General features: G+C 44.3%; 1 protein-coding gene across 2 annotated transcripts in view; it reads left to right on the top strand.

Moving 5' to 3' along the window:
* Positions 1–11,951, top strand: part of DPP4 (dipeptidyl peptidase 4) — a 108,666-nt gene extending 96,715 nt beyond the window's left edge. The window contains exons 23-25 of one of the 2 annotated variants that reach the window (XM_019835951.2): positions 8,908–8,980; positions 9,243–9,316; positions 10,838–11,951. In XM_019835951.2, the coding sequence (XP_019691510.1) occupies positions 8,908–8,980; positions 9,243–9,316; positions 10,838–10,939 (249 nt within the window). In that variant the 3' untranslated portion in view covers positions 10,940–11,951. 2 annotated transcript variants of the gene reach the window in all.
* Positions 11,952–12,498: the final 547 nt, after the last annotated feature.

The following is a 12,498-nucleotide window of genomic DNA, read 5'->3' as shown; positions in this document are numbered from 1 at the left end:
ATAACACAGGTGGTTTAGAGATACTCCAATAGCTTCCCCTACTATATTCTGCATAATTACAGTCTTTATCGTATGCTATATAGGTCACAATATGCATTCATTTGGAAATACAAAGCAACACCAGATAATTACTTTAATTATAAAAATTTCATTTAGAAAACATGTCAAATTCAACATATTCCTTTAGAGCCCAGAAGACTCTCTAAACCTTTAGCTATATATTAAAATGTCTATGGTATTATCATAATTAAGATGTATGTACAAGCCTATGATTTTCTTCTTCATACCAACTATGTACAGTTTGTTCGAACCAGGTTTGAGTAAAATAGGTGACAAGTAGGTACAGTTGGGCAACGCCCTGCAAAGCCCTTGAACCCACATTACTGAATAGCATCCAACATGGCTGGCTGATGGGAGACAAGTGGGCAGGTTGCTCTTTAGACAAGCTGTAGCATTTAGAATGTGGCCCGGAAGCAATGCTCATTGGCAGCGGCCTGTGCTAGTGTGGATGCCATGGCGGAGCCAGAGCACTGTCTCTGGTGCCACACTGGTGTCGCCGGGAGTGCTAGCCTAAGTCTAGGGACCTGTGTGGCACTTGGGCCCTTCCAAAACTTTCCTGAGTCTATCTGTCACGTTTGTTGAAAAGGCCAAAACTTGCAGATGACGAAGTAAATCATCTCGTGTTTACATTCTCTGAGGGAAATTCAGAACTCTTCTCAGGACAGTGAATTAAAAAGCAAGAAAAACAAAAAGAGGAGTAAGTTACCAAGATTTCTCATCTGTGCCACAAGTCTCTGTACACGGGCTTCTGAGCAGTATTTGTACGTTTCTGTAAGGTGCCGCCATTGCTATAGATTCTGAATCCGTGTGGTCAAAACACAATAAAACTAAAATGTTGAGTTTTGCAACTTAAGTATACACAGTTTAGTTCTCTCCCTTTGTGCTTTATTTGTGAAGGCTCAAGGCAGAGGCCGTGCAGGGAGGAGCGTGTGGCTGTGTCTGGGCCTGCGTGTGTGTTTTCCTCTGTTTTTCGGTCGAGATAGGAAAGTGACGACCTGTAATGTGACATGCACAAATCATCTTCCACTGCAAAGCGGTCCCATAGTCAGGTTGTCCCCATTTCCACTGGTTGTCCCCCCTAATACGTTGGACTCAATTCTTCCCATTCTGTCTCCTCCACATCCGATAAGCTGCTGTAGACATCCTTTCCTTTCTTCGGCACCACTTTGCTGCCGTCACATGACTACCTGCTTTTGTAATAATAACCCAATTGGTGTCCCCTTCGCTTGTCTTTCTACACTCCAGTCTATACCACAAAGAGGTGTGAGATTAATCCTCACATTTCTCACATACAACACTTTCATGGATCTTTTGTGTGACTCAACTGAATCCAACCCTCAGTCTTTAACCACGTGGTCAGCCTCCTTCTCACAGTGGTCTAGTTCGCTTGCAATGGTCACTGCTCTCTGAATATTTCTGGACCTTTCCCTGTTCTGTTCTTATGCCTGGAATGTCGTTGCCCCTATATATCCATTTACTAGGAAATCTGTACTCCTCTTCCAGTGGACTGACATCCCCTTTGGCTCTTAGGACGTTTTCTCGTATATCTCTTACTTTTCAGGTTATCTTGAATTCATGGTTATTTTGTAGTCCCTTTTCCCCTCAGCACTATTATTAACTGTTCAAGTCTTTACTGGACATTGTGTTCTTTAGGTTACCCAATATGAACCTGAAAACCTTGCCCGATTTAATGTAAGAACTTTTTGAAGGAAAACAATTCTTACAAAAATTGCATGTCTCCATCACTTCTCTCATTTTCCATCTGGAGTTTTCTTGTCCGTAACTTGACCAGGACGCTTACGGTATGGCGTATTTGCTGGGTTGCTGAAGGGTTTTCCAAAATATCCCAAAGTACTAAAAACTCCTGGAACCGAGGTGTACTGTCCAGGACCCTAACCCTGGCTCTAGAATCTGCTGGATGTTAAGTCAAAAGTTCATTTTAAAAATCCCGTTCTGAACAGTCTTTGAACCTAGAAGCACAGGGTCAAGTCCAAACCCTGACGTCTAGGGAAGTCCACGCCACCTACCCTAACTTCCCTCGACGAACATCAGCCACCAGGGCGTTTCCTCTTGGGCCAGCCCTCCCCCGCTAGGATGATGGATTTTAATCTACCATTTCATCCTGCGTCGTTCTCCGGATTTTCCTGTACGCTCCTCGTTCCCACATCAATCCCGCTCTTCCTCACCTCTGCTTGCCCCGAGGTGACCACGTTCATCTCTCCCCTTAGGTGTTCGCTGCATGAGGTCGTCATGTAAATAGAAGTCCCTTCCCACTGCCAATGGCAACACGCGCACACTGGGTGCACAGAGTCACTCTTACACTTCACTGTACAGATGGCACCCGAGGACTGTTTAATCCTTCCACGCCAGGAGTCGAGTTTTCTTGGCACAAAATTCAGTGCTGGCAATGGACACATTAAAACTGCCAGTACCAGGGCGCTAAAGGTTCCCAATGTGTTACTCAGAGGAATGATTTGGGCGGGTGAGAGTTAAGGTGTGTAGGGAAAGTGAGGCAAACGCGTTCACTGAATTGTTTCCACCCTGGTAAGTTGCTTCCTCAGAGTGTGGAGAGCTGAATCTAAGTGCCTATATTTGGTGCACAGCAGGCTTTAGAATAAAGCTGCCCTCCTTTGTTTTTTAAATAAGCCTGTGCTTTTGTCTCTGGCAAGAATACATTCAAAGATTCTATTTTCCTCCGAGGCCCCAGCTGCCCCTCTGGACCCCATCTTTTACTTTTCTTTCCCAGGTTGTTTTTATTTCTCTCTCTCTCTCTGCTTCTCTCCCTCCCTCCCTCCTCCCACCCTTTTGGAAAAGACAAAGAAGACAATTCCTTAGAGGCTTTCAGTACCCTGTGCATGTCTGTGGGTCAGAAGGAGATATTTTAAAAATGGTTCCCATTTAGTCTGACCCACAGACTCTCTTCAATACATCCAGAACAGGAAGGACCAAAGTGTGTAATAAGCAAGTCCCTGATCTTTGTTTACATTTGCAGCTAATGAATCATCAATCAGTAGCCAGGATTATTATAGCCTTTATAAGAGAAGACAATTTTTAATTTAAAAAGAATGAGAAAAAGGATTCATTATTAGGTCATCGATAACCCGGATTTGGAAGAATTTAGAGAAATCCACATCATCACCAAGAGAAGCACATTGTATGAAGTAAAGGTCCGACTTATGATTTAGGAAAGGGAATTTGAGAAACCATTTGTGTACACAAATGGAACAGGCAGGGATGCCATGTATAGTTGTTCAGCTTGTGCACTGCTAAAAGCAGTCTACGCTCCGTTCACTAAGACAGGCACCTCTGGGGCTGCATAGAACCAGAAGGAATTCCTTTTCCTATTCTTACAAAGCTGCCATATAGATTAGCAGACCCTAGGACTAAAGGCTCAGACCCAAAGCAGTGATACAAACAGTGACTCCTTAAGACCCTTTGTAGATAATCACCCACCTACTGCCAAGTGGCAAGGCAGAAGCACTTTTAAAGGCAGTGAAGCCTGTGGAGACATCTTTTCACTGAAACAGTGAGTTACAGTCCACAGCAGACCAAAATGGCGACAGATTTGAGCAAAGGACTCAGATAGGCCATGAGAAAACCCTCAGCCCCACTGGCAAAAAAGCAAATCGCAGCTGCAGCCATACCTTGAGGAGTATGTTTCTCACTAACACTGATGAGTGGTCTTTCATATGGTCAGTCACAGGTCTTTTAATCACACCTATTAAAAAAATAACATGTGGTAGACTTTCACTCACCCATTCAAGGTGCCTGGTATTTTAATTGTTCAGAAGTTTATTAACTTGTTGGTGAGATAAAGCATGCACACAAAATTTTCAAAGAGAATTAAAAGAGTAGGTAATAAACTATGAACTCAAATATGACAGAGTACCCCCTATGTGTGGAAAAGACCAGCGGCTTCCAAATTGTGATGAGCCCCAGGAATTTTGTAGCTTCCGAGCATGTAGGGCAGGGAAAGGAAGTGGCCAAGAAGTTAGGATTTCACCTTTCCCTCCCAAGCCCTCTCAAATGGTGTGCGTATGTAGGGGCATCCAGTTTCATTTATTTCATTCATTGTTTTCACTCATTCATTCAGTGCTTGCTTCTATGGCCGGACACTCTTCCAAGGTCTTTACGTGGATTATTCTGTTCAGTTCTCCCTCACGTTCTCTGAGATAAGTGCTCTAATTATCTTCCTTTTACTGACACTGAACCTGAGGCACAAAAATGTTACATACATATAGAGACTGAGGGGTGGGAAAGGGTGGGGCACTTATGTGAAGCCAATAAAGAAAGATTTCAGAAATAAAGAGGGAGGCCGCAGACACTCTCCGTAGGTTGCAGAGAGGGACGAGGCAGACAGGGCAGCACACACATGAGTAGCAGGTACAGCTGGTTTCCTGGGGATTTGTGAAGCAGGTTGGAGGAACTGACAGATACCATGGAGGCAGGGCTGTGGGAAGAGCAGGCCAAATGGTGGCCTGTAAGGCAGGACATAGACTGGGGTGGGAATGGATTTATGAGTATGCACAGAGAGAGGCAGAAGATCAAGGGCAAGAGAAATGGGGCCCAAGTCCTGAGCCTTGTTGCCAAGAGAAGAGGGCAGCCTGGAACACACAGAAGGGACTGATTTAACTTGTAGAGGAGATTTATTTTGCATTTTGCTCAAAATTTGATAGGCTTTTGGCAAGTGTATGAAACAGTCATAGATTTGGCAGTCTTCTGCTAGCAGATTTGAAATGTTCAATCCTTAAGAACTGCTGCATCGTTAGGTTATGCAAAACAGGGTGCAATTTTGTAAATATGCCATCTTGTACTGATTTGACATTTGTTCTATTATCCCAGAATATGCCAAAGGGAGAGAGACCTTCAGATTTAAGCCAAACCTTAACTTGTTTGTTGAGTGCTGATAAAATGTTGACTGCTGTGTGATCTTTAAAGAAGCCAGTGTTGCTTGGTGAGGCCTGAGGTAGGGCCCCCTGTCGGGTTGATGGGTTCTCTTTCCTTGGCATCTCATGGATACAGTTGTTTGATAGACGTAAACAACTAAAACATCCGACAGAGCGGGTTGAATTCATTTTTTTTCCTTAACACATTTCTGTGGCCTCTGTTTTCTGTGGCGTTAATGGTGCTTCCCAAATTAGCATTAGTTCATGCTCTTTACGAGGTTTTGGTTGCAAGCTGGGGAATGCATCGAGGAAGTCGGTATGCCCGTAATAGCTCACTGAGGTGCTGGCTGGCCGTTAGGCCAGTGGCTGTTTGCTTCTTCTACAGAAATCTGGAAATGGTGATGAGTTGCTGGCTGGGATGTGAAGGGACATTGGGACATAACGCTAAGGGGAGAGACTTTGGAGTTAGACCTGTACTCAGATTTGACTTCCACCGTTACTAGCAGTATGAGCTTGGAGAGATTACTTGACTTCTCTGAGCCTCAGTTTCCTCATCTGGATAATGGGGATAGTCAAGCCTACCCCACAGGGTTATTGACAGGATTGAATGATACACCTGCACCTGCCGCGAAGTCAGCTTTCAAAATGTGGCAACTGCCACCGTCATCCTCAGGAAGCAGACTGTCCTTCTGGTTCCTCGATGGCACAAAGGGTAGCTTCAAATTGTCAGAACTTCTGTTTCTTACACTCCTTCCCCGTTCTCATCAGCTCTCTCTTTATTTCAAAAATACAAAGATGTATTTGTTGGAAGGTGACTGAGGAACCAGCATGATCCAACAAGCAGCTACAGATGGTTCTTCTTAGGGCTGAAGGAAAAGCTCCTCACAGAGATGCTGTGGAATCGGCACAGCCACTGGACCAATCCTTCCCACTTCGTTTTGCCAGACTGTTGCTGACAGCGGGGCTCTCCGGAAGTTTCTAGCCTCGGGAGAGTGCCAACCGCACCACCATTGCATCCTCGCCCGTTTATCACTCTGAGCTTCCTTTTTAGTAGCTGGTGATAGACTATTCGGCTTCTAACTTAGTCATCCATTTCCTTTGCTATTTCTGTTGCCATCGATAGGCAAATGGGGATTATCCTATCCCAGTGGGTTAAAATAGCACAATGATATTATTTCTGATCATTAACCACATGTTCAGTGAACATGTCCTCTCTTTCTCTGGCTTGGGGCGAGGCCTTCCACAGGTTCAAGTGTCCCACACAGGGGACAGCCCAGGGTCTGTCTTGATTGAGAAGCCAGGATTCTTGGTCTAGTAGCGGATGATCCGTGGTGCCAGAGGCGAGGGTGACGCGGCCACGTCTTTGGGCAGGGGGGCGGGGGGAGGGGGAGAAAGGCTCTCTGCAGCCTGAGGGCCTGAAAGCGGGTGTGGGCCTCCAGGCCGCCCGCTCCTGCCCAGCCGTCCACCTGGAGCAGGGAGGCCCCTCTTGAGGCTTGTCCCTGGGAGCAGGGGGACCGTGCATGGAAAAGGCACACCTACCTCCCAGTTGCAGGGGAAGCTTTTGTTTTATTTTTCTCTTGCCGCATTAAAGTATTTGTCTTTCTTTCTTTGTAGTGTAATATTGTTAATGTAAAACAATTTGCATCATGACACTTTTATCACAGTTTTCGTCTTTTTCTCAGTATGTTGCATTTCTCACCATGTCTAGTTCATCACAGCTACAGTGTGTACATCACAACATTTATCTTAGGCTCAGGGTTTTACTTGTTTATAAAAATTGTCTTCTTTCAGCCTGTATTCACTCCATTTAAGAAAAAAAAAAAAAAAGGCAGCCAGAAACTGTTTTGGTCCAAACTCCAGTAGTTATCACATTCCTTGCTAACTGTCCTGCGTATTTATATGTCTCCTAACTATTACTCCGTGTTTCAATGACATTTCTCAGTTTTATGGCTCGTGGAGGTTGTGGGAGCAGCTTTTGCTGTTCACGCTGCCAAGCCAGGAAGGCCCCGTGGGGGCTTTGGGAGGTGAGGTGAAGTGCCGGGGCTGTCCCTGTGGGTCAGGTCTCGGCGGCGAAGTTGAGCGCGGTGGGTGAGCAGAGCGCTGGATTTCACGGGGGGCGGCCCGAGGTGGAGGAAGCCGCCGGGCATGAGCAGGGCTGGCAGCAAGGATTGCTCAAGGGGACGCCGACGGGAGCGCCAGGGCCTGGGGCTCCAGTTACCGACGGCCGGCCGTTCCCTGTTCGCGGGCAGTGTTCAAGCCCCAGCCTCCAGCTCCTCAAGCTTTGAATCCTACTCTGTGCTTCGGGGAGAGTGATTTCGACCCTTCCCTCTCTGGCGAGAAGAAACCTCTCAGGGCTCCGCATCAGCGGCCTCGTGGGAAAACACGCCTGCCTCGCAGGGCTGTGCAGACCAGCTCCCTCTCGCTTAGTTCAGCCTGAGAAGGCGTGGGAACCCAGCGCGAAGGATACCCGGTGTCCTTGCGCGTTACAGATTCCACGACCGTCACTTAACAGCCTGTTTCTCCCTGCTCCTCTGCTGGAAGACCACATCATGAGCTGCTGGGAATTTTAGTGGCCTCAGCCGGGCAAGGCAAGCGAAAGCCTCCGCCGTCAGACCCCGTGCCCAGCGGACACTTCCTACAGGTGTAACCTAGTGCAAGTTGCTCACTTCTGAATTTGGGAGCCTCCATGGAGAAAGGAGGGTTTCTACAGACCTCTTTCACAGGAATGTTGGCAGGATTGAGCAGAGCAGTGTTTTTACAAATATTCCCATTTCACAGAAAACAGGATTCAGGGAGCAACATGCCTCCAGGTGCACAGCTCACCGATGTTGAAACGGGATAGAACACAAAGCCTCTCACATTAGCCCCATCCCCTTCCTGCCAGACCATCGGGGTTCCCATCAAAAAATACGAAGCTGGTGTTAGCTACAAAGATGTCTGTGGAATACAAACCTTGGCACTCGTAACGTTGACTTTGACTTCCCGAGATGCTGAAGACATAGCTGGATGATTTTTGAAGCTACGGGAAGACGACTGGCCCTTCCTCTGTCCGACCCATAAGGAGACAATAGAAGCCAACTCCAGCTCACCCCCCTCCCAAAGGCACTAGGATGTCTGTGTGACACTTGTACCTTCATCCCAGCTTTGTAAATGTCCCCAAACCAAGACGAGGTGAGCATGAAGGCCCCGCCCCCAACCTAGAAGGCCTGCCTGCCTGAGGCCAGTCTTCAAAAAGCTAGCCTCTCAATGTTTTGCCCTATTTCTCTGGCTGATTTGGGAATGGCTTGATCCAATAGCAGGATTTTCCCTAATACAGAATGAGGCAGATAACAACAACCCACTGATTTTCTGAGGCCACTCTTGATCTTTTTCACCCCTTTCCCCTCCCATATGTTACATTTGCCTAGGCTTGAAACATCTGTTCCAAAAGAGGTAATACTTGCTCCTCATTCATTGCCTAGCAATGTGGACCAAAGTTCATGTGACATATTGCAGAGTATGTTCAGTTGCAAATGCTATGTACAGGCTCTTTGAAATGTAGCATGTATGGCACCATGTGACACATGGTTGCCATGGCAATACACTTTTTGGCTGAACTACAGCATAAGCCCATGGAACATACATTGCTAATATGAGACTCTGCCCTGTGCTAATGCATAGGACACAGCCAATCTGGGATCTGGGACTCAAGGGGTTTTGCCTGCAGCCCTGGTGGCAGGTGCCCTCTGCCTGCGTGTGCAGGGAAGATGTGACATCCTCCCTTTCCAGTCCTGTCTCCCAGGCACAGGGCATGCTGTGCATTCTGCCATGCATGGAGACAGCATTTGCTTAAATATCGGTTTGCTATATTTTGTATCAAAGGGGGCCCCAGCTGAAAACATTTTATTTTGTAAACTGAAGTGAAAAATCAGTTTATGGCAGATCTTTTTTTGAATAATGACATTCTTTTTCCCAATTCCAGAATTCAACAGTCATGAGCAGAGCTGAAAATTTTAAACAAGTTGAGTACCTCCTTATTCATGGAACAGCAGATGGTGAGTTTCAGTTAATTAGACTTTTTAGTATCACAGACAGGTTTGCAATTTCACTACTGACAAAACAAAAGCATGAGGGGCAAGACTGTTACATTTACTTCAATAAAACAGTGTTGCTTTCCACAACTCACTTGTCTTGGGCTAAATGGGATGCTAAGTCCTAGAACTTCAAATAGTCCCTTTCTTCTTGTGCCTTTCCCACCCTTCCTATCAGAAAAGGAGCTGCTATTAGTTACTTTATGATTCCTTTCTCTCTCTGCAGATAACGTTCACTTTCAGCAGTCAGCTCAGATCTCCAAAGCCCTGGTGGATGCCGGAGTGGATTTCCAAGCAATGGTACAGCAAAACTTGGTGGAAACGGAGGGAACTTGCTGGTGGGGTCTAGTTGCCCCTCTCTGGGCTCCTTCTCCTCAGGCAGCCCCAGGACACAGGGACAGAATTAAAAGGGTTTTTATTTTTCCAATAAGAAGCTGGAAGTGATATCCTTAAAGCCATAGGCAGAGTAGTGTTCGATACTATTAGAGACTTGGGGGTTGAGACGCACAATATTGCATATCTGGGGAGTGTCAAAACACTGCTCTCCTATCCATGTGGTTGTTCAGTCTCTCCCTGTTTTGATTCAAAAGTAATCACTTAGTAAATGTGTGGCAGACTAATTCTAAAGTGGAACCAGCATGATAATAGCTCAGCTCCAGTATGGAAATCCATTTCTGTCTAGGATGTATTACTAGCTATTCTAACACCAGTGGGACATTAATAATCAGCACGGCTGCGTTACCTTTTGTTGAACAGCCATAGGTAATGAACAGTTAGGCTTGTTTTGTGGAGTTGGAAATGGCTAGAGCTGTTGTTGCCTATATAGAAGGATGCTTCTAGATATTAAGTGAAATTCATTTTCTGCAATAGACCTTTTCAGGTCAAGAAGGAAAAAGAGACTGTGTGTGTATATAACCAACGTATAAATATGTATGTATGTGTGTATATTTATATGTACGTGTATGTGTGTGTTACACTAAATATTTTTGTGTAAATCGCTTTCTTGCCTGTATCCACTAGAAAACCTGCTTTCCCTCACTGTCTTCTCACACACACACCCTTTGCTCTGTGATCAGTTCAAAGGGTGCCCACCATATGGGAGTGGAGCAGTTATTTGATACCAAAAACAAACAAATGAAAAAAACAAACCCCAAACCTGGTATATATCTTTTGGGTCAGATTCTTTTAAGAGGTCGAGGTTGATTTGTCTACTATTCAAAGAAGAGACACGATGCTTTAATTAGGCAATTTTTTAAAGTTCATTTATGTCTCCATACTCTATGGTTGCCCAGTAGTGACTTCCCACTTATTTAATGTAGGATGAATTGATAAATTTTTGCCTCGGGTCAGCTCTTTCATAAATAGCAGACACACAGATAGAAAATTCCAGTGAAAAATCAAAGTGTGTTTGCAAATAATACATTTGACTTTTGACCTCCTGTTAAACATATATGAAATATTGAAATAGATTTTTCTAGCTCCTTGGTAACATAGGAGTGCATACGAGTGCTTTTAACAAACTCATTTATTCTAATATCGTTTCTCTCACTGCAGTGTAGGAGTAATCTGACACTTGATAACACTTAATTAAAACTAGTGTGCTTAATGGGGTAAACATTCTTTCCTATGCATGAGGTGGTTCTGGGGCCTTTGAGCCAGATCTTAAAATGGACTTGGATAGTTTCATTAGAACATGTGTATATCCTTAAAATAACATTTTAATTCTATGTATGCTTGTTGAGAGCTTATTTGAATTATTTTTTTTTTTACAAAAAAGGAGACAACTGGCTTCCTACTTCTGACCTTTTTCTTCCTCTGCAGTGGTATACGGACGAAGACCATGGAATTGCCAGCGGCCCAGCCCACCAACACATATACACCCACATGAGCCACTTCATAAAACAATGCTTCTCTTTACCTTAGCACCTCAAACGGCTTGCCAAACCTCATTGAAAGCCATTTTTGTTCTGTCTCAAAGCTGCACTGTTATGATGATCGTGGAGAAAAAAAGTACACGCAAATCGAGAAATTCAGCATTACTCTTGTTCCCAAATTTCATATCTATAACCCTAAGAGAAGGGACTTCTGTCTTCACGACAGATTATTACCTTCCGCAAGTTTGAAGTATTCCGTCTGTTTCTGTTTATTATTTAAAATCATTACCACATCAGTTGCTGAAACAACTAGGAGTTGTTCGTATGGGAGCTCTGCATAGGTTCCCTGGGAAGCGTTCATCTTTTTCTAACTGGACCAGCCCATGCGTGCTCTCTTCTTTAAAGGGAACGCAGTGATGTCCCTGAAGCGGGGGTGAGAGAGGGAGGGTTAGGGAAAGAAGTGAGGAGGCATGGCTGGGAAGTCAAGTCCGAGCCCAATGACCCGACCAGACTACGGTCAGCAACTCTTGGAGGAGAGCTGTTCACAGCTAGATGGGCACGGTTTTCTGAGAAAGATTATTTAACCAGTCTCAGGAAATCATAAATGCAAGCACCGACTTCTAAGTAAAACCACAGCAGTTGAATAGACTCCAAAGAAATGAGAAGGAAACTGGCAACAAAGCAAGGCCCGCAGGTGCTGGTTATGGCTACAGGTGCTACGAAAGCACAGCAAGGGTGAGGGGAAAGTACTGCCAACGGGCTTCATAAAATACTGATGTTTCCTGCTGAGGGAGGCAGCCTGGAACTGAGATGTGAGCACATCAGCTTGCCCTGTTAAAAGATGAAAATATTTGTATCACATATTCTAACTTGAAGGAGTCCTTGCATCAGTTTTTCTCATGTCATTTCTCTGAGCGTCTTAATTAAAAGGGGATTTTAACTTCCTTGGACTTGTTTTTAAAAACTGAAAATAAACCGCAAAGTGATGTATTATTATTCCCGTTCTACATCCTGTGGAATTTCTCCTGGTCGTCGAATAAATGTTCCTTCATTTTTTCAGAGGTAATGCATTTTGTGTCTTGAATGAGACCTAAACCACACTGGCATATGGACACGCTTATCCAGAAAGGCTCTTGTTTATTTTGCTTGTTATCCCAGACTGCCTTGTAAACATGGAGAGAGTTCAGTTTTTGTTAAAAAAAAAAAGCCAGATACATAAAAATGTGTTAAATTAAGCAGTTCATAGGGTTTTTATGTAATACATATATAATTTCTGTTATCACACACACATCTATACCATTTGAAAAACCCAAATAATTTTTATTTTTTATGTAATTTATAATTTTATTCCAGGAAACTACGATGACGCTATATTATAGGAACAAATAACATCAACAATATCATCTCAGTATAGGTTAAGAAAAAATTCAATTACTTAAGGTTGAATTATTTGTGGCTGACACATCTATATTAATGAAAGCATAGATTTCAGATGCTGAATTTAGCCTAACAGATAACTGAGGAAATGTGATTTTTTTTTGTTCCGTTACCTGCAAAATGGCCTCATTTTTAAAAAATTGATTTTATGAACTCAGACTTAGCTTCAGA

The sequence above is a fragment of the Felis catus genome, chromosome C1 (genome assembly GCF_018350175.1).
Source record: "Felis catus isolate Fca126 chromosome C1, F.catus_Fca126_mat1.0, whole genome shotgun sequence".
NCBI lineage: Eukaryota > Metazoa > Chordata > Mammalia > Carnivora > Felidae > Felis > Felis catus.
The sequence above is the reverse complement of the archived record's forward strand: the minus strand, read 5'-3'. Positions and strand labels throughout refer to the sequence as shown.